The sequence below is a fragment of the Esox lucius genome, chromosome 19, assembly GCF_011004845.1.
Source record: "Esox lucius isolate fEsoLuc1 chromosome 19, fEsoLuc1.pri, whole genome shotgun sequence".
Lineage (NCBI taxonomy): Eukaryota > Metazoa > Chordata > Actinopteri > Esociformes > Esocidae > Esox > Esox lucius.
Window position 1 is genome coordinate 28,240,392 of NC_047587.1, and position 21,864 is coordinate 28,262,255.

At 43.8% G+C, this 21,864-nt stretch overlaps 1 protein-coding gene across 6 annotated transcripts; it reads right to left on the reverse strand.

Annotated features, from left to right (window-relative positions):
• Window positions 1-33: 33 nt before the first annotated feature.
• On the reverse strand, window positions 34-17,479 carry spire2 (spire-type actin nucleation factor 2). Of its 6 annotated transcripts, XM_034288119.1 has the most exons (16): window positions 17,398-17,479; window positions 16,757-17,275; window positions 13,776-13,819; window positions 13,207-13,590; window positions 13,038-13,112; window positions 8,847-9,020; window positions 8,528-8,614; window positions 8,196-8,367; window positions 7,040-7,206; window positions 6,664-6,886; window positions 4,718-4,827; window positions 4,455-4,592; window positions 4,297-4,364; window positions 3,442-3,469; window positions 1,652-1,749; window positions 34-1,086 (listed from the first exon to the last, which is right to left on the reverse strand). In XM_034288119.1, exons 2-16 carry the CDS (start codon window positions 17,052-17,054, stop codon window positions 843-845), a joined length of 2,310 nt encoding a protein of 769 aa, XP_034144010.1. In that variant the 5' UTR covers window positions 17,055-17,275; window positions 17,398-17,479; the 3' UTR covers window positions 34-842. The 6 variants fall into 6 exon arrangements, with proteins under 6 accessions (XP_034144010.1, XP_034144012.1, XP_034144011.1 ...); XM_034288121.1 differs by having other exon boundaries at window positions 8,247-8,367; window positions 16,757-17,452; XM_034288120.1 differs by having other exon boundaries at window positions 8,205-8,367; window positions 16,757-17,452.
• Window positions 17,480-21,864: the final 4,385 nt, after the last annotated feature.

The following is a 21,864-nucleotide window of genomic DNA, read 5'->3' on the forward strand; positions in this document are numbered from 1 at the left end:
ACATATCCACAGATCCACACAAAGGACTTCATTTTTACATTAGATTTATTGCAGTTGAGGTTTACTGAGTGTTTAGAAAATTAGAGCAGATCGCACAGGTCCATGGGCAAGAGAGGGGGCTTAACATCATTCTAAAGCAGCAGTGATAGCACAGTGTGGTGCCAATTGGACATGTCCCTCCCAGAATCCCATTTACCCAGAACTGACCCTTACTGGTCTTCTTCGACTGTTTCATTCAGACAGTCAGTGCCACAAAGCACTAAAGTTGGACCACAGACAATCCAAGCACATTCAAAACTAAAAACATTATTCCCCCTCCAGTGTTCTGAGAAAGTGGGTCATGGAAGAAGCGTTTACAGGTGTTGTTTTGGTGTTAAAACGGTATATTACATTCATAACTAGAAGGCAACTATGGAGCTAAATGTTTAGCCTAAAGCTCAACGTGGCTCCTACAGTAGATATACAGTATCTCCTCTTTCCAACCTCTTCCTCTCTCACCCAACTCTTCCTCTCTCACCCATTTCCACCTCCCCTGTCTGCTTCCCTCCACTACTCCCTAGACTACTCCCTCTCTCTCTCTTTCTCTCTCTCTCTCTCTCTCTCTCTCTCTCTCGCTCTCAGGGAGTCAAGCCATTATAAGGCAGACTATTGGTTGTCACCAGGCCACATCCTCCTATGAACCTCTCCACAGAGGAGGAGGAACAACTTTTACCAAGCACTTGAGCAGGGGGAGGGGTTACTTGCAGGCTGGGCGTGGGGTGGGTGGGGTGTTTGAGTGGGCTAGTAGTGCAACACAGGTGCAACCCTTTAAAGGGGGCGGGATTAACCAACAGTCACTCTAGTCACTTGTTCTTCCTCTTCAAGCTAGGCGGCTGAGCTGATACGTGAGGCCGGGGTTGGGGCTTGGGCGTGCCAGCTTCCCTCTTGGGAGTGTTGTTGAGGATGTCCAGGCTCCTGCGGCTCGACGAGATGACATCAGCCACAAACTTGGTGCAGTCCGCGCAGACGTCCCGCAGGCTGCAGCCGTGGGCGTACAGGTGTGGGAACTCCTCCTCCACGGATCGGCGGGAGAGGGTACGCAGGGATCTGAGGTGAGGAAGAGACCTGTCATAACCCCTCAGTGGTTTCACCCAAGTATTCACCATGACCATGGACCGTCTGGGCCTGAAGTGTCACATGGGGCCTGGAGTATTTGCTCTAGTGGTCTGCGGGGGGTTGAAAAGCCACTCCAGTCACATGATCATCCAAAATCTTCTTCCAGTTAAAAAATGCTGATTGGGATTAGCGTTGGTGTTGAATCTGGCTGAGACCGGATAAGGTCACTTTTGGAGAGCAGTGTGTTTTTTGGGGGAGCGTGGCAATTTTAATTGGGTGACCATGTGACCAGTGCTGGACCTTTAAAGACGGTCTGCGGAGCAGTCGTATGACTAATTATTACATAATGGCCGATTAAAAATCTGGCGGAAGCATTACATAATGCTGAGAGATGTAGAGAAGGAACAACGATTAGACTGAGCACGAGTTACTATTGGCTGCTGTGAGTAAAGACTTTCTCTGCAGAGGTAAAGAGAGATGCAGTTCAGTGTCCATATTGTCACTCAGATAGACTGATAGGTATATGAAATAGTACAGACAGACAAACAAGACTCACTTGTAGACCTCACTTTTGCGACCATGGCTCTTTGGGCTGCTGTGAAAGCCCACAGTATAGACTGGGATGTGGGCCATCTTCTTGGAAGGAATCTTCATCTGTGGCAGAGGGCAGAGGAAACTAGGTAGTTAAAATGGGCATTGGAGCGGAGGAGGAGGACATTTATAGAACTGAAATAGATTGTATCAGAAGCAGAACGTGAAGAGGAAATGACAGTCTTGATATGATTAAGGATTATGAGAGAAGATAAAGCTGTGTGTCTAAAGGGGAAACAACGGCACAGAACATCTAACATATACCACAGGCAACCAAACACACACACAACCACATATTCAAACTATAAACTCAGATCCTCATTGTACAAAAACACAAGCATGGAATCACCAAACATAATCATACACACAGATAGCATCAAATACAACAGAAAACACAACAGAACCTCAAGGCACAATCCCAAAGTATATTCAGAACCATGAGAAAAACACATAACCACACAGCAAAGACAAACCACAATCTCACACAACAAACAACAACAGCCCAGGGCGCAAACCTACATAGCACAGAATCACAAATCCAAATGGTCTGGTAACTGAGGCACAGATCAAAATAATTGACATGATTAAGATCACAATAATAGTATGAGCCACCACAGAATATCTTAACATATTTTGCACCTGTGAAAGATTTATATATTTACAGTTTTCTACAATTGCTAACAAGCGTTTATCTATAGTTAGGGTTTATCTAAACTCTTAACACAGCAACACAACTACATCGCACAATTAAAAATAGTATATTTTCTGCTCATAACCACATTTTGTTAATTAAACACCAACTCTACATTTCAAAATGCAAAAAAACTCTCTGCATTCACTAACTCTTATCAAAACACGGCAAACTCAACTCAATATCTGATCATTTTGTCAAAACACTAGGACATGTTTTCTATTCAAGAGGAACATATTGCACAATTACTTTCAGTTGATAGCATTACAAAAAACGCATTACTTCGTATGTGTCAGTTCTACCTGCATACAACAGACAATATCAAATCCATAGTTTTTTATGATTCAGTTTGCTTTTACAGTAAACCACTGTAAATTTTTTGGTTGAGTGTCAAATTGTGTATTTTTGGCAACATAATATCTAAAAGTGAATGAGTAATCTTTACTTTATAGAATGTACATTAGAAAAAAATTGTAAGTGACAGAATTGCTTCAGGGAAAGTTTTACTAGCAACATGAAACTGCTGCCAGTGATCAACAAAAATCACATTTGGTCTTTGGTTCCAAATGTGTAAAAATCAAACAACTTACAGGAAAATCAGCTATTTCTCAATATTTCAATGATCTGTTCATTCAAAAATGCTTAACAGCTGTTTCAATATACTTTTGAGCTGCCATTGTTGCTGAAATAGAGCCTATACTAAAGGTTTTGAACATTAGGTCTTCATTTCTGGTATGCTGTGTGCAAGCATAGGTAAATTAGACAAAACCCCCCCAATTATTTTAGTATTGGGTAAGATTGTATGTAAAGAAAATATAATTTAATTTTAGAAACGTTTTAACTGACTGCACATTCTGTGAAAAACAACATGAATTGTGTTAACGTATATGGTCCTTAACACACGGATGTTGTGCTAATTGTTTTTAGTATTTAGAAAATGTGACTACAGATTGGACAAAAGAATGTTAGCAATTGTAAAAAATTGTAACTCAAACCACCAGAAAGCACAGGGAAAAACACATTCAGAACCATTATAGTGACAAACAGAAAGGTCTTTAAGGTACCTTAGCACTGCAGGATCCACAGACAGACCTGAAAGAGACAGAATCAAAGGGACAGTTATGAATCTGACAGCCAGACTTGAAAGAGACAGAATCACAGGGACAGTTATGAAACTGGCAGAGAGACCTGAAAGAGACAGAATCACAGGGACAGTTATGAAACTGGCAGAGAGACCTGAAAGAGACAGAATCACAGGGACAGTTATGAATCTGACAGACAGACCTGAAAGAGACAGAATCAAAGGGACAGTTATGAATCTGACAGCCAGACTTGAAAGAGACAGAATCACAGGGACAGTTATGAAACTGGCAGAGAGACCTGAAAGAGACAGAATCACAGGGACAGTTATGAAACTGGCAGAGAGACCTGAAAGAGACAGAATCACAGGGACAGTTATGAATCTGACAGACAGACCTGAAAGAGACAGAATCAAAGGGACAGTTATGAATCTGACAGCCAGACTTGAAAGAGACAGAATCACAGGGACAGTTATGAAACTGGCAGAGAGACCTGAAAGAGACAGAATCACAGGGACAGTTATGAATCTGGCAGAGAGACCTGAAAGAGACAGAATCATAGGGACAGTTATGAATCTGGCAGAGAGACCTGAAAGAGACAGAATCACTTGACAGTTGTGAATCTGGTAGACAGACCTGAAAGAGACAGAATCACAGGGACAGTTATGAATCTGACAGCAGAGCTTTAGGTGCTATTCCATCAAAATCACCATGGTATGTCTAGACCATCAATATTTTGGTGTTTCTTGATCAGGGACCAACTTCAAATAAAGGCAATTTGTTGTTCCTTCGAAAGAATTGTGTATTAACATACCAGCACAAATGGTAGTGTCTACTGACCTTTTACATAGCAGGCAGGTGGATGGCCAGGAGAAGAGGGGGAACTTAATCTTGCAGCAACAGCACACCTGGGTGACATATTCAAATACTGTAGTTGGACAGTAATTCACAAGGCTGAGAGAAAACATTAACCAAGGATGTGACTGAACTGCATGTACCTTGCCTCTCCTCAAATTGCAATAGAGTTCCTTGTTCTGCAGGTACTTCTCCATCTCTGCTTTCACCAGCACACGGCGCACATTGATGACCTCATCCACTGTTAAGGCAAGACTCTCCACTGGGTGACTGAATTCCTCCTTGACAGGGATTGAGGAGGGAGTGGAAAGAGAGGGGATTAGCATCGAACGGTCCGGTCAGGACGAACTGGAGGCCATCCAGGGAAGCGACACGGAGAGGTGTTCAAAGGTCATGGGCCACTTACCATCCACTGGTGTTTATTGCCACTCCGAGAGTGGGAGGCGGTGTCTGCCCCCTCTGTCGTCTCCTCCACAGAGCTGAGTGAGAGATGGCCAGGGGATTGGTTCACCCAGCCTGGCTCGGTAAGGGAGACATTTAGAGATGAAAGGAGGAAAAACAGAGAATAGGGAGATGAGGACCAGAGAGGAAGGAGAAAGAATCTTTGAATCACAGTCCATGTTCTCACAGTCAGAGATACATTTGTGGTGATGTCTCAGACACATCCCTTCTCACACATATGCCCGAACACACACACCCACCCACACACACACTCACCTACACACTCACCCACACACCCACCCACACACTCACCCACACACCCACCCACACACTCTTGAAGACTAGCTGTTGACATTATATGCGATAATGGGGATACAATAAACAGATCTTTATTTTTGGTGGAGCATTAAAATGCATAAAGGAACATTTGCAAATGAGGCTTGTTTTTTTATGTTCAAGAGAGGAACATCATTGAGGTCAGAAGAAATCCAGAAATCTAGGTACTGGTAGCATGCAATGTAACCTATAAGACTAAGTTTTGATATCTGTAAAGGTATAAACGAAATGAGGACTAACCTGGAGACATGGGCAACTCCTACTGGGCCTAACCACAGCCAAGACTCAGGGTTAGAGCAAGCACCAGAAAAAAGAGCTGGCTAAATGTAGGCTAATGTAAATCAGCTGCTGATGACTGCAATTTCTACATGCCTGTGATTAACAGAGGTTAACATTCTCATAGAACAGAAGGCTAGACATCACTCAACCCTTACTTTCTGTTCTCTCATGTCCAACCAACTCAGGGGATTTGTGGTTTTCACTGTGTTTGCCCTGAGATTGGACGTTTGAGATGGAAGATGAGGTTCAGGTCCTGAGACACCTGTGCACTCATAACTCACGCTCAACAGAAACGGAAGACAGGCTCCTGCTCTGGTCCAGTTCTGCGTGCCAGGCTACTTCCTAACTTATTGGCTATGGCAGCACGCCTCCCTCACAAATGAGGGGTGGGTAAGAAGACAGGTAAAACAAATCTATCAAACCCATTAGCTGCTTTCCTTCTACATTTATAGCAAGCTGGTTGTTGTCTGTACATCTTTATAAGTTGATTAGTATCCATCATGAAGCACTTACATTTAAATTACACATCAGCAGTAACGCCTTTCAACCTAAATCATTATGGACAATTATGGAATGGATTGAATCACATAATTCATTTAGATAAAAACATTGTAACAAACCTTCAGATATAAAAAAATAAATCATTATATTACAAATGCAGTTTGGGATGAATTGGAATCATTTTTATCTTGTTTTTTTTTAAGCCCATCTCATGTAGTACAACACTCAGATAAAGCAGCACACAAACCACTCTGCCTTGTTCTGGCTCATGAACACCACTTCAACAACCACTGGCTGAAATCATACAAAAAAACTATCAAACCTAACAACATCTTTAACAATAAATCACCAAAAGTCATGTCACTTCAGCAAAGACATATGATGTTGTTAGGTTTGATAGCAGTTAAAATGATGTTGGCACTAAGACGGCTGCCACCAAATGTTTTATTAATGCCGTTGTAATCCACGCTTTAGTAATCCATGCTTTAGTAATTCACGCTTTAGTAATCCACGCTTTAGTAATCCACGCTTGGATGTACTTTTTTCAGTGGAGATGCACGTTTTTACACAATTTAAAACAAAGCGATTATTTCATTTAAAAAAAAATGAGGCTACCTTTCTAACATGAATAACTATTGGAGGTGAAAGGACAATTTCAATCCATTGGTTTCATAAACCAAACCTGATGAGTGCAGTCACCATATCACATGAAGACATATTGAAGTGCTCCCCCTGCTGGCCGACAGCTGAAACTGCCTGACTTGAGAAGAGGCTCAGTGAGACGGGCCTACTGACCTCTGTGTGCGTGGGGCAGCCGAGTCCCTGACAGCGTGTGTGACCGTGGCCTCTCCCCCATCTGCATCAAAGCCCTTCCCAGGTGGCCGGAGTCAGACAGCGAGGGAAGCATCTCCCCCCTGAGCTCGGCCAGGTCGTGTTCTGAGAACGATCGGTCACGTTTCATAGACGAGGGGAAACTCTCAGCGCGGGTGACCTCCCCACTGTCAGGAGAATCCTCATCCTGCACAACCGGAAGGGCAGATGGAGGCAGTGGAAGATACGGTACGTGAACTTTGTGGACGGAAGCTGCCGTTAAATGTGGGCAAAATAAAAGTACGAGGTGGCCAAATTACTTGACTAAACCATATGGTTTTCTCTTCTTTCATCCCTCTACCTCAAATATGTTCATCTCCTCCATCTCTTGAAGCGTGGGGGCTTTGAGCAGAATACGAGGGCGAGATGCTGGTCGGGTGCCAGGATCTGAGATGGACAGGTCCATACAGGAAGTGGATTTGAAATCACAAGGGCAGGCTTTTGCCAGACATGGGAGGGAGCCAAATGCTGAGAAATAAAAGACAAAACACAAAGATTGAACAAAAACACATCAAAGCAGTTTATACAGTGTTTATGTCGATGATATGTTTAGGGGACATTGAAGTTCATGTCACAGTCTTCATATCAATGAAATATTTACGGGACAATCTCAAATTGCAATGGTATTTGTGTCAACAATGGAAAAAACTTTTAAATGTGGAATAATTATCAATATAAAAGGACAAATTAGGTCATTTATAGTGTGAAAATGCACATTCATGCATTGTTTACAGTCCTTAGGGTAACCCAGTTGACTACCCAGTAGTGATGCTTAGTCTAATATCAAGTGTTGGTGATATGTTATTGCGAGGAGAACATTACAGAAAATTATTATTATGTTATCATGTCTTACATTAGCTGGTGTCAATTGTCATCTGGTGATATTAAATTAATGGAAAGGGGAAGGAACAGTCATAACCACTGCTAAATGCTTTTTAAAAGGATTCTGACCTTAGATTTGAGAATATGTGGCCAGAACTTCAGAAAATGCTAATTTACCTATAATGCCTGATTAGTGTTTCATTGATTGGTGTTACTACTCCTACTGGGGGTACAATGTTACTACTCCTACTGGTGGTACAATGTTACTAGTCCTACTGGGGGTAAAATGTTACTACTCCTACTGGTGGTACAATGTTACTACTCCTACTGGTGGTGTAACGTTACTACTCCTACTGTTGGTGTAATGTTACTACTCCTACTGGTGGTACAATGTTAATACTCCTACTGGTGGTACACTGTTACTACTCATACTGGTGGTACAAGGTTACTACTCTGACTGGTGGTAAAATGTTACTACTCCGACTGGCGGTACATTGTTACTACTCCTACTGGTGTTTCATCTTTACTCTTTTTGCAACAACGGTTTTCCCATGGTTATGGTACCATAATAATTCATTTCAAATGGGAACATGTACCCAAAAATAATTAAAAAGTCTACAAGAAGACGACCGTACTAGAAAAACCTGTATTATTGCTTTCTGTGTTCAGTACAGAGACACCCATACATCTCTTGGAGCTGGGTGGGTCTACAGGCTTCAGTTTGCGCTCCTGTTTTATTTCAGCAAGGACGCGTTCATGAAGGGACTGTGGCCTCTGAGGAGGAGGGGGCAGGTTGCGCTCGGACACCTAGCAGGGAACACAACACAACAAAGCACAGCCAGGCTGAGAACACAAGAGAAACAGACCACCACATAGGACCCAGCTCAGACTGTGACTCACAACTAGTGCTGGCACAGGTGGACTGCAATCACATAAACAGAACAAACTGTAGTGGAGGGAGACTCACTGGTTTCAGTGGAGGGCGAGACCTGATAAAGTCCAAAATGAGCTCATGGGCATTTCTTTTCACCCGTGTGGGGATGTCGCCACCCACCTACAGAGACCAGGAGATAAATACAGTTAAAATAACTATGGTTGTTCAATCAGGAATGGGCAACTTTGATGCTATCTGATCTATACACTTGCGGAATCCTGAATAAATTTTTCCTGCTCTATTTGGTGTCATTTGATGTTTAGTGTATGTTCTCAATTCAGTGGGTTGAATGGTAGTTTGTGTTGACACTCTCCAATCCACTGATCAGGAATCCTCTCATCAGTGCCACTACCTGGCTCACCATGACTTTCCGTAGCTGGAATTTGCGGGTGCGGATGTCCTGCATTAGCATCTCAAAGGGTGTGAGGCTGAACTCGGTGGGAAGTGGGTTGAACTCCTTCTCCTGCACTTTCTTCAGCTTCACCCCCTGTCTCAGCTCCTTCATCAGCTGGACCCAGAGGCGAGTCTGCAAAACACAAACACACACAGCCCCACATGTACTACCTCACACACACCCCGTCTCAGCCCCACATGTACTACCTCACACACATCCCGTCTCAGCCCCACATGTACTACCTCACACACACCCTGTCACAGCCCCACATGTACTACCTCACACACACACCGTCACAGCCCCACATGTACTACCTCACACACACACACTGTCACAGCCCCACATGTACTACCTCACACACACACATCGTCACAGCCCCACATGTACTACCTCACACACACACACCGTCACAGCCCCACATGTACTACCTCACACACACCCTGTCACAGCCCCACATGTACTACCTCACACACACACCGTCACAGCCCCACATGTACTACCTCACACACACACACTGTCACAGCCCCACATGTACTACCTCACACACACACCCCGTCACAGCCCCACATGTACTACCTCACACACATCCCGTCACAGCTCCACATGTACTACCTCACACACACCCTGTCACGGCCCCACATGTACTACCTCACACACACACACCGTCACAGCCCCACATGTACTACCTCACACACACACTGTCACAGCCCCACATGTACTACCTCACACACATCCCGTCACAGCCCCACATGTACTACCTCACACACACACTGTCACGGCCCCACATGTACTACCTCACACACACACCGTCACAGCCCCACATGTACTACCTTACACACACATCGTCACAGCCCCACATGTACTACCTCACACACACACACCGTCACAGCCCCACATGTACTACCTCACACACACCCTGTCACAGCCCCACATGTACTACCTCACACACACACCGTCACAGCCCCACATGTACTACCTCACACACACACACTGTCACAGCCCCACATGTACTACCTCACACACACACCCCGTCACAGCCCCACATGTACTACCTCACACACATCCCATCACCGCTCCACATGTACTACCTCACACACACCCTGTCACGGCCCCACATGTACTACCTCACACACACACACCGTCACAGCCCCACATGTACTACCTCACACACACACCCCGTCACAGCCCCACATGTACTACCTCACACACATCCCGTCACAGCCCCACATGTACTACCTCACACACACACCGTCACAGCCCCACATGTACTACCTCACACACACACCGTCACAGCCCCACATGTACTACCTCACACACACACCGTCACAGCCCCACATGTACTACCTCACACACACCCCGTCACAGCTCTACATGTACTACCTCACACACACACACCGTCACAGCCCCACATGTACTACCTCACACACACTGTCACAGCCCACATGTACTAATCCACACACACACTCTCACGGCCCAACATATACTACCTCACACACACACTGTCACAGCCCCACATTTACTACCTCACACACACACCCCGTCACAGCCCCACATGTACTACCTCACACACACTGTCACAGCCCACATGTACTACCTCACACACACACTGTCACGGCCCCACATGTACTACCTCACACACACACTGTCACAGCCCCACATTTACTACCTCACACACACACCCCGTCACAGCCCCACATGTACTACCTCACACACATCCCGTCACAGCCCCACATGTACTACCTCACACACACACCGTCACAGCCCCACATGTACTACCTCACACACACCCCGTCACAGCTCTACATGTACTACCTCACACACACTGTCACAGCCCACATGTACTACCTCACACACACACTGTCACGGACCCACATGTACTACCTCACACACACCCTGTCACGGCCCCACATGTACTCCCTCACACACACCCCGTCACAGCTCTACATGTACTACCTCACACACACACCCCGTCACAGCCCCACATGTACTACCTCACACACACTGTCACAGCCCACATGTACTACCTCACACACACACTGTCACAGCCCCACATGTACTACCTCACACACACACTGTCACAGCCCCACATTTACTACCTCACACACACACCCCGTCACAGCCCCACATGTACTACCTCACACACATCCCGTCACAGCCCCACATGTACTACCTCACACACACACCGTCACAGCCCCACATGTACTACCTCACACACACCCTGTCACAGCTCTACATGTACTACCTCACACACACTGTCACAGCCCACATGTACTACCTCACACACACACTGTCACGGACCCACATGTACTACCTCACACACACCCTGTCACAGCCCCACATGTACTACCTCACACACACACTGTCACGGACCCACATGTACTACCTCACACACACCCTGTCACAGCCCCACATGTACTACCTCACACACACCCTGTCACAGCCCCACATGTACTACCTCACACACACACACCGTCACAGCCCCACATGTACTACCTCACACACACACACCGTCACAGCCCCACATGTACTACCTCACACACACACACCGTCACAGCCCCACATGTACTACCTCACACACACACACCGTCACAGCCCCACATGTACTACCTCACACACACCCTGTCACAGCCCCACATGTACTACCTCACACACACACCGTCACAGCCCCACATGTACTACCTCACACACACACACTGTCACAGCCCCACATGTACTACCTCACACACACACCCCGTCACAGCCCCACATGTACTACCTCACACACATCCCATCACAGCTCCACATGTACTACCTCACACACACCCTGTCACGGCCCCACATGTACTACCTCACACACACACACCGTCACAGCCCCACATGTACTACCTCACACACACACCCCGTCACAGCCCCACATGTACTACCTCACACACATCCCGTCACAGCCCCACATGTACTACCTCACACACACACTGTCACGGCCCCACATGTACTACCTCACACACACACCGTCACAGCCCCACATGTACTACCTCACACACACCCCGTCACAGCCCCACATGTACTACCTCACACACACCCCGTCACAGCTCTACATGTACTACCTCACACACACACACCGTCACAGCCCCACATGTACTACCTCACACACACTGTCACAGCCCACATGTACTACCTCACACACACACTGTCACGGCCCCACATGTACTACCTCACACACACACTGTCACAGCCCCACATTTACTACCTCACACACACACCCCGTCACAGCCCCACATGTACTACCTCACACACATCCCGTCACAGCCCCACATGTACTACCTCACACACACACCGTCACAGCCCCACATGTACTACCTCACACACACCCCGTCACAGCTCTACATGTACTACCTCACACACACTGTCACAGCCCACATGTACTACCTCACACACACACTGTCACGGACCCACATGTACTACCTCACACACACCCTGTCACAGCCCCACATGTACTACCTCACACACACCCTGTCACAGCCCCACATGTACTACCTCACACACACACACCGTCACAGCCCCACATGTACTACCTCACACACACACACCGTCACAGCCCCACATGTACTACCTCACACACACACACCGTCACAGCCCCACATGTACTACCTCACACACACACACCGTCACAGCCCCACATGTACTACCTCACACACACACACCGTCACAGCCCCACATGTACTACCTCACACACACACACCGTCACAGCCCCACATGTACTACCTCACACACACCCCGTCACGGCCCCACATGTACTACCTCACACACACACCGTCACGGCCCCACATGTACTACCTCACACACACACCGTCACAGCCCCACATGTACTACCTCACACACACCCCGTCACAGCTCTACATGTACTACCTCACACACACACACCGTCACAGCCCCACATGTACTACCTCACACACACTGTCACAGCCCACATGTACTACCTCACACACACCCTGTCACAGCCCCACATGTACTACCTCACACACACACACACCGTCACGGCCCCACATGTACTACCTCACACACACCGTCACAGCCCCACATGTACTACCTCACACACACCGTCACAGCCCCACATGTACTACCTCACACACACCATCACAGCCCCACATGTACTACCTCCCAGTGTCTCACCCAGTCAGTGTTTCTCAGAGCATCGATCTCAGCAGTGTCCCCCTGAGGGTCCTCTGTTTTGATCTTCTTCAGCATCTACAGTGAAACGACAACACACTGATAATAACCCATTCAGGCAACAGGGGACATCAGTGTTTTACACCTGGCTGCTGTGGAATCAGGAACAAACCTCCTTGGCATCTTGGATTCTGGTCAAGAAGGTTTGCAGCTCAAGAGTCTCAACGAACAGTGCCCGGCACACAGCTTGGTAGTGGTCTGGGGCGAGGGCGGGGTTGGCCAGTCTGGAGGCACACAGAGCCATGACCTGGCGAAACGTACACACCGGCCTTACAGCCCCTTTGTCTCCCTCGTCTTCCTCTTCTTCCTCTTCCTGTCCACTGTAGCCCTCGTCTGCTGTTCCGTTGGCCGCGCCGCAGTCAGCCTGGAGGCTGGGTCCTCCCCCCGCCATGCGCTCAATGAGCCCCTCCAGCTGAGGACTCAACTCCCTCTCCTCGCTGTCGTCCAGACCCCAGTCCAGGGCCTGGTAAATGGCCACGCCCAGAGCCTGGACCAGCTGAGGAGACAAGCACAAGTTGAGGAAATGAAAGGGACAAAGCAACAAGCTGAAGGCCTCGGGTGGAGGGATGTGGGTCCGAGACCGGGGACATGCGGCGCCGATGTGGCCTCGTAGAAAAGACCAGTGTCAGTGGGCTGTGTGATGCAAGTGAAAACGGGGGGGGGGGGGGTTCGGAAACTCACCTGGCGCTCTGCGATTGGTGGGACGGGAGGTTCATCTGTGTCATCTATGAAGACAAGGAAGGAGGCATGCAGCTGTATTACCATGGCAACATTAACTGTTTGATGGTCACATGCCCGCTCTTCACCTGATAAGGTCTGGTGCTCGCCAAGAATTTCACGAATGTTTCATGTACAACACACTGATATGATATTATCAATGCACGTCTTGCAGAGGTTATTAAAATAAACAGAAAGTGATATACAGTAGCAAATGCAGACAAAATGTATCAGTTTCCCACTATTGATCCTCTTACATCTCTACAATACACATTTCTCATTGGACAGTCACATTGAATTGCATACGCCTCCTGTTCTGCAGTCACAACTCAGCTGGTCAGTAATGGCTCAGTGTTCGGTGTGTACAGGAAGGAAGTGCAGGGCTCAGATGTCTGTAATGACACCCCGGAGGCCTAGAACTATATGTTCAGCACAGCAGAAATGCAAAACCGGAGGCTAGGCCTGGATGAGGGGCCAATGCTGCTCCTTCATTGCAGAACAAAGCACTGAGAGCAGGGCTAAGCCCCCAGTAAACAGGGCCAGTCTGAATATAGTGTCTGTGCCTGGACAAAGAGTCTGCCTGACACAGGGTCGTTGTACTATTCTCTCTCAGGAGGTTTAAGTTGTTTCTATTCAAGCCCATTAGAAGAGAGTAACAGATCCTTTTTGAACCAGTTAGACAGGTTTCATTACGGCCAATCAGTGTCTCGTAACCAAGGACACAGACAGTGTCTGAGAGAGAAAATGGGTTTTACCATCTTGCACTTGTCTGGTGATGCTTTTAACCATCTAGGCACAGCCAAATTCCAGAAACAGAGTTCTGTTTATTTAGTTGTCATTTAAATGTTTAAATGTTTCAAGCATTTAAAAGCACAAGAAAATTCAAATCCCAATTCAATGTCAGATGTTTTGTCCTGTATACAGAGTACGTTTTTTCACTGTGCATCACCTAATGGCACTACTAATTTACCTGGAATGCAGTTGATTGTCCATTAAAATTACATAGTCCAAGTGATCAATGATGTTTGAGATCCTGCACAGTTGTGAAAGATAATAAATTTCTTTCACAATTATTATATTAATTGTGAAAGATCTTCAACCTTTGAATGCTATCCTGAACATGTAAGTTTTCTTCAATTACATGCTAAAACATTTACCTTAACCTCAAACTAAGACTGTGTATCTTTTAATCATTCAGACAAGTTTTCTAAAGCTCAGATTTTTTCATCTGAGCCACTGGCTTCATTTTATTCTTTAGTTTGTATTTTTGGTTTAGTTAAGAGACTAAACCTATAATAATTTCACTTGCGACAAGTTAATAGGCTACTTACACTAGGCTACTTACACAGTTTATATTGAATGGTGTTTGGTTGTCTAAGCAACCAAATATCAACAACTGAAGGAGATATATTTGTGCAACTTTGACAGGCTTTAATTAGTTTTGTCTTTAAATATTATAATGCCAGATTAAATCAGTGCAGATTAAGTCAGAGCAAATAAAACTATTAATGAGAAAAGCACACCGCAATACTTTTATATTTTGTTGCATTCAACAGTAAAATGCATTCAAAATATTTTATTTCAAGAAAGATTATTATTGAAATACTGGATTCACATTCAATTAAATAAGTTAAATTGAACTACATTGAAAAAACATGACACATTTTATTGTATTTTGTCAAATTCTTTAACTTTTAATCCTGATGTAGATGGATACCTTAATCCAATATTATCAATACATTTAAAGTACATTCCCACTTAAACCCTAAATACATTTTGGGGGAACAATTATACAGGCAGTTTGAACCCACCAATCAGCAGTCTATGAAAGGATGAGCAGGACAAACACTGTCTTATTCCTTTTTATGACTGGTCTACCATTCTGTTATTAGTGTATGTCACATCATAACCACACAGAAAAGCTGTTTTTTCACGTATTTATGATAATAATGCAAAACTCAAGGACCCGGTACTTAATATATGAGTTGACTGAATACATTTACTTTCAATTTGTTTTTTTAAACATAGATTTTCATATGGCATACATACAACAAATATACAGCAACAATGAATCTAATGATTAACACATCTCTCAGTAATCATTCTCAAGGTGACATGTTGGCTGGTAGTCAGTGAAAAATCTCAAACTTGGCTGAGCTGTACCCTCGATGGGTTTCTAATGTATAGTGGGTTTCAACTCTCCAGTATAAAGTGCTACATCTTAACAAGACAAAAATATATATAACTGTGACAAAAATACTACTATAATTCTGATTATCTGATATTTAGCCTGGATTTCTAGTGTCCAAGGTGTTGTGATTTAATTTCCATGTTTTATTTAGTCTAATTGTCTTCTTCTATAGAGTAGACTACTTAAAACAGAGAATAAGCATAGTGATAAGGGGATTTCATATTTGTCTTTGACTTCTTTCCATGGTCACTCTTAATGTCTTAACAATTCGTAATTTACAGCCTACTATCTATTTCTTCTCCCAGTTGTATATTTTATCTTATCATGTCATTGCCCAGTTTTAGTTATGTCATGTACTGTGACCGAGGTTCGCTTTGAGCCCCGGCCCGCAGTGGCCTCAGGTATTTTCTTGTCGACCAAAGGAATCCTGAACTGAATGGGACAGTGAAGCTGTGGTCTATAAGCTTCATAACAGGCTACTTAACTGTAGCAGATACAAAGGAAAATTGCACTAAATTAATAATTGATCATTTAGCCTACTAGCATAATCCAATACACCCGTTAAGGGAGAGAGTGCAACTGACGCATTTATTGTGACTTGCCCATTCAAAACAACAGCGAAATCTTTATCAAATGTTAGGATCAAATGCGGAATATTAAACACAACAATTATAAATATTTAAGGCTAGTGTACTATTTGCCAGGGTGAAGGATAGCAGGAACTTCGATAAATAAGACAAGTAGGCTCTCTTACCATTGTTGCAAAGCTGCAGGGAAACCGTCCCATCCCTGAGTAGGAGTATAGATGACGGGTCTTTTATCCGGTAAATTACACCGGTCACAGTGAGCGGGCTCGGAACTCTCAGCCCGCCGCAGCATTGATAACACACCGCCCAAGCCTGCTCTTCGTTTATGGGCTGCTCGTACGATTTCAACACTTCTTCAAGAGAGAGTTCCCTGGGGTCGCACAGGTCCCGCGCCTCTGCCCGGTCCGTGGGAGCGGACACCCTTGAATCCCCATCCTTGGAGCTTCTGTTTGTTGATCTGGCCATGGCTGCAGTAGGCTACTGATTCCATTAGCCTACTCCGCCGGCTCTGAGGCCATTATGGGAGCACGCCAGGTTACTTCCTTCTACACAGCACGCCAACACAACTGCCGCAGAAACGAGTTACCATAACAGCAAATGAAAGCGATCTTTGATCTGCAGGAATGTCAATCAGCGCCAAGGATAGAAGAGGCGGGAGGAGGAAACCTTACGTTGTCGCAATCAACCTGCAAGGAGAAAAGGGGCAAACTTGTTGAAAATCATTAACCACCAGCAAAAATGTGGTACACAATAATGATGAGATGGATGAAAACTTAAAGATGTTTCTCTTTGGCAAAATAGACCATACACTCAGATCTGACAATGCGGTTCAGCATGATTCTCAGCTTCACTGCAGCGCATCCCCGCATCCCATTCGCCCCGCCTCTGTCTTACGCAGCCTGAGCATTATCCAACCAATCCGCAGCTTTGAGCCCACACATCTGTGGAAGGAAAGCGTTAACATGCCAGTCCACTTAATGTGCCTATTTATGCCACCTGTTCATTTTGCTGATATACATTCTGCCTTAAGCCGCATCTGGACCTAACCACTGATCGTAGGTACTCTTATAATCTTCAATAGGCACCAGAAGAGTACTGACCACCAAACAAGTTTTGTCCCCTCTAGTTTCCTATCTAGGTTCCAACATTTCTAGGGTGTTTATCTAAGCCACTGTGCGTTTCGTGCTCACAATATAGAAACTTTACAAGCCAATGAGAAGATGTAAAGCATCTGTTATTTTAACAATGTTATAACGACATATTGTAACATTACTAATTTATAACGGTTTATATAACTTACAGCACATCTAACTAGCAATGAACAGATGCAATTGAAATGCATGATTTGTTGAGTTGGAGAAGAATAGGGACAGTGCCATTTGAGACAAGGGAAATTAAAATGTTACTTTAGATATTATTTAATAAAATATATTAAACATTACTTCAGGAATTTGTTTTGAAATCATTAATGTTTCACACTTTCACACTGTTTATTAGTCATTTACTGATTACATCTTTTCTTTCCTTTGGCAGATTGAAATAATATGACTCTGTGAAGTTCTAATAACCACTAGAACTTAACTTATGCCTTAATACCTACTAAAAAGCTAAAAAAAAAAAAGATAAAAAAAGGAGAGGATTGGATCAGAAATATCAAACACTTGAAATAGTGAAAATATACTGTAGTGTGTGATTCTGTATTACAGGGCCATGCAACACGCCCCAAGGAAAGTATGTTAAACTCACGTGTAAATCGAGTCGGCAGAACAATTAAGACACAGGTAAGCAGAATGATTTCTCTTATACATGGGACGAAGAACAGGCATCAATAATCTCTGTCAGCAGAGGGAGCTGTTGTATCAAACATTTCACCATGGCAATACTTGAGGGAGTTTATTTTGCTGCTGACTGCCACTCCGGAAACCTTTTTTCAAAGCAGATATAAATGACGCCATGTGTCCTCCGTTTCTGTGTTCAGAAGTTGCTGACTCCAGTCATATTTTAAAACGACAGGATATGTATTTTACCCATCAGCTAACAGCAAAACAACACAGCTTTAGTTTACATCCAACATTTCTTTTACAATAACCTACTTCTCAATAGGCTTTCAAATTATTACACACTTTCTATCTTCTATCCTACTTTCCATCTCAATCTGCTTGCACCCCTAACATCCAAGGTTAGAATATTTTGGTATATGGCTGGAAAGCTCACTCTCATTCCATATGACACAATTAATCCACACATAAATAATCCAAACATATATCACTTAAATGTTCAAGGTGTTGAATTGTCTTTCCTATATCTGAGAGGTATGAAAAAAGGACATTTCTAGACTCACATTTGATCATGTTGCTATGTTCATGCTTTTATCACTAATTGAACCCATAGACATTCTTGTCTTTGAACAGCTCCTCTGAAGCTTGAGTACATTACAGATAAAAAGTCACTACAACACCTTCCCAAAGGTTAGGTTGTGACTGTCAGTTGTTATTTTATTCAGGAGTACTGTCAAAATTAACATGTTCTTACTGTGTTACCACATATTGTTTATTGGCAGAATTTGTTTTACAGCTTTAATCACATATCCAGTTCTTCACTGCAAAGAATCTAGCACTCTTGTCCTACATGAATACCTTTAAATCCAAACTCAACACTGAATATCTAACAGAACATGTATTACTGGAGCTTTGTTTATTCTCTCTGTGGATTTGTGCACATTAATTATGATTAACTACAGACTCAACATAGAAATATTTTCTTTTTTGGAAGTGAAGCTAATTAAAATAATAACACAAATAATGCATTGCAAGTGTTTATTTTTTATATTTTGGTAATTTAGTATTCACAGCAATTTACAGAGTTCAATCAAGTACCACAGATCACAGTCATAACACGAACATTAAAACTGTTACTGATCATTTGAAGGTTAAGGGGGGCAACTGCAAATATATTTCATATGTTAAAAATGTATTTTAACAACAAAAGAAAATGTACTCTATTTTATTTGGATTGTTTAATCTTCATGATATTTTGTCATTGTTGCCAAACATCTCTGTCAAGTATTTGGTATTGTACCCTTGACCTGTTTCTCCTAAATATTTTAAATATACTGAGTTACCAAATAGACAGCCAAGCAACATTTGAAATGACAGAAATCAGCATGCTGTTCAAATGTCTATGCTAAGAAATACTGGCTAGTCACGTCCTATGATGGAAGGAGGGGGCCGGCTGGTTGATTCCCTATGTAGGACATCTGGGGACTGCCAACACAACATCCTGTGTCTTTATAGTCTGTTATTCAAACGTACATTACATGAGTAATCCTGTGGCCATTTGGTAGGTCTATATTAGTGTGTCAATTGTCAGTTGTAACTGACCACTAATTACACACCCATTATAGCAACTTACATAGCTGGGTGTTAAATCCCACTTTCTCCATTGTAAACTTCTCAGTATAGGAACTTCCTAAGATGTCACCCATGAATGGACTCTATGCACAAAACACATATAAAATAAAGGCAAATTTATCATTAGAGTCAATCAGAGTTACATATTCTTTTTGTTATTAGGACTGCTAGTCCACTTTCAGTGGTATGGCTCACCTGAGGCCGTATTATTTGTCTGGGTGAACATGAATTACTTTTATCAACAAGGTTCTGGTTTGTAAAAGCGAGACTGCTTTCTCTGTACTAAAATATTTGAGGACATTCCACATATATTAAATAAGAAAATGCAATGGATACTCAACACTATGACAATGTCAATTAAAAAGAGCAGGGTGCATACACATTTTTTACAAACAACAGTTGTACTGTTGTTGCACTGTTTAATTTCTAACAATGTTACGCTGTAGATAAAAGTCACTATCTTCTTGAAGCCGCAGACCATCATCGGGTTAGGCCTAGGCCAAAAGGATGGAGAAGGGGCAGTACCTGATTACATATTGACATCATACACACAGTAACAAAACCTATAAACCCATTTTCATAGGAATCTCCCCCAATACAAACACGCATACTAGTTACATTTACACATACACAATTACATTTGTGTTCGTCCAGTACATTCTGAGCAAAAAAGAATAGCCTCATCATTAGTCTTCACTGATAGCTACCGTATAGCAGCACCTTTTACACCATGCATGAGAAAACTATAACACCACTGAGCTAGGTTTCATCTCTAGCTCCAGTTTATGTAGGCTGTAAATCAATGTGATTCAATACATATCCTGCCTAATTATTCTAGTCCTTCCCAACAGACTAATTATTATTTATTACTCAAAAGTACGTCAAAATGGCATAACACAATATAGAAAAGATCAACACTCTCCTGAATCTGTTGGGAGTTGTTGTCATGAGATACCGTGTGGTGAACAAGTATTTGATACACTGCTGATTTTGCAGGATTTCCTACTTACAAAGCATGTAGAGGTCTATAATTTTTATCATAGGTACTTCAACTGTGAGAGATGGAATACAAACAAAATCTAGAAAATCACATTGTATGATTTTTAAATAAATACATTTGCATTTTATTGCATGACATAAGTATTTGATCACCTACCAACCAGTAAGAATTCCGGCTCACACAGACATGTTAGTTTTTCTTTAAGAAGCCCTCCTGTTCTCTACTCATTACCTGTATTAACTGCACCTGTTTGAACTCGTTACCTGTATAAAAGACACCTGTCCACACACTCAATCAAACAGACTCCAACCTCTCCACAATGGCCAAGACCAGAGAGCTGTGTAAAGACATCAGGGATAAAATTGTAGGCCTGCACAAGGCTGGGATGGGCTACAGGACAATAGGGAAGCAGCTTGGTGAGAAGGCAACAACTGTTGGCGCAATTATTAGAAAATGGAAGAAGTTCAAGATGACGGTCAATCTCCCTCAGTCTGGGGCTCCATGCAAGATCTCACCTCGTGGGGCATCAATGATCATGAGGAAGGTGAGGGATCAGCCCAGAACTACACGGCAGGACCTGGTCAATGACCTGAAGAGAGCTGGGACCACAGTCTCAAAGAAAACCATTAGTAACAAACTACACTGTCATGGATTAAAATCCTGCAGCGTACACAAGGTCCCCCTGCTCAAGCCAGCGCATGTCCAGGCCCGTTTGAAGTTTGCCAATGACCATCTGGATGATCCAGAGGAGGAATGGGAGAAGGTCATGTGGTCTGATGAGACAAAAATAGAGCTTTTTGGTCTAAACTCCACTCGCCGTGTTTGGAGGAAGAAGGATGAGTACAACCCCAAGAACACCGTCCCA

Excerpts from the sequence above, each read along its gene's own strand:
- spire2 (XM_034288119.1), bottom strand. The coding sequence starts at position 17,054 with ATGGCCAGATCAACAAACAGAAGCTCCAAGGATGGGGATTCAAGGGTG. Across the intron at positions 7,207-8,195 it reads CAATAATACAGGTTTTTCTA|CATTTGGCTCCCTCCCATGT; the intron begins GTACGGTCGTCT and ends TTTATTTCTCAG. Across the intron at positions 1,087-1,651 it reads CGCAAAAGTGAGGTCTACAA|ATCCCTGCGTACCCTCTCCC; the intron begins GTGAGTCTTGTT and ends TCCTCACCTCAG.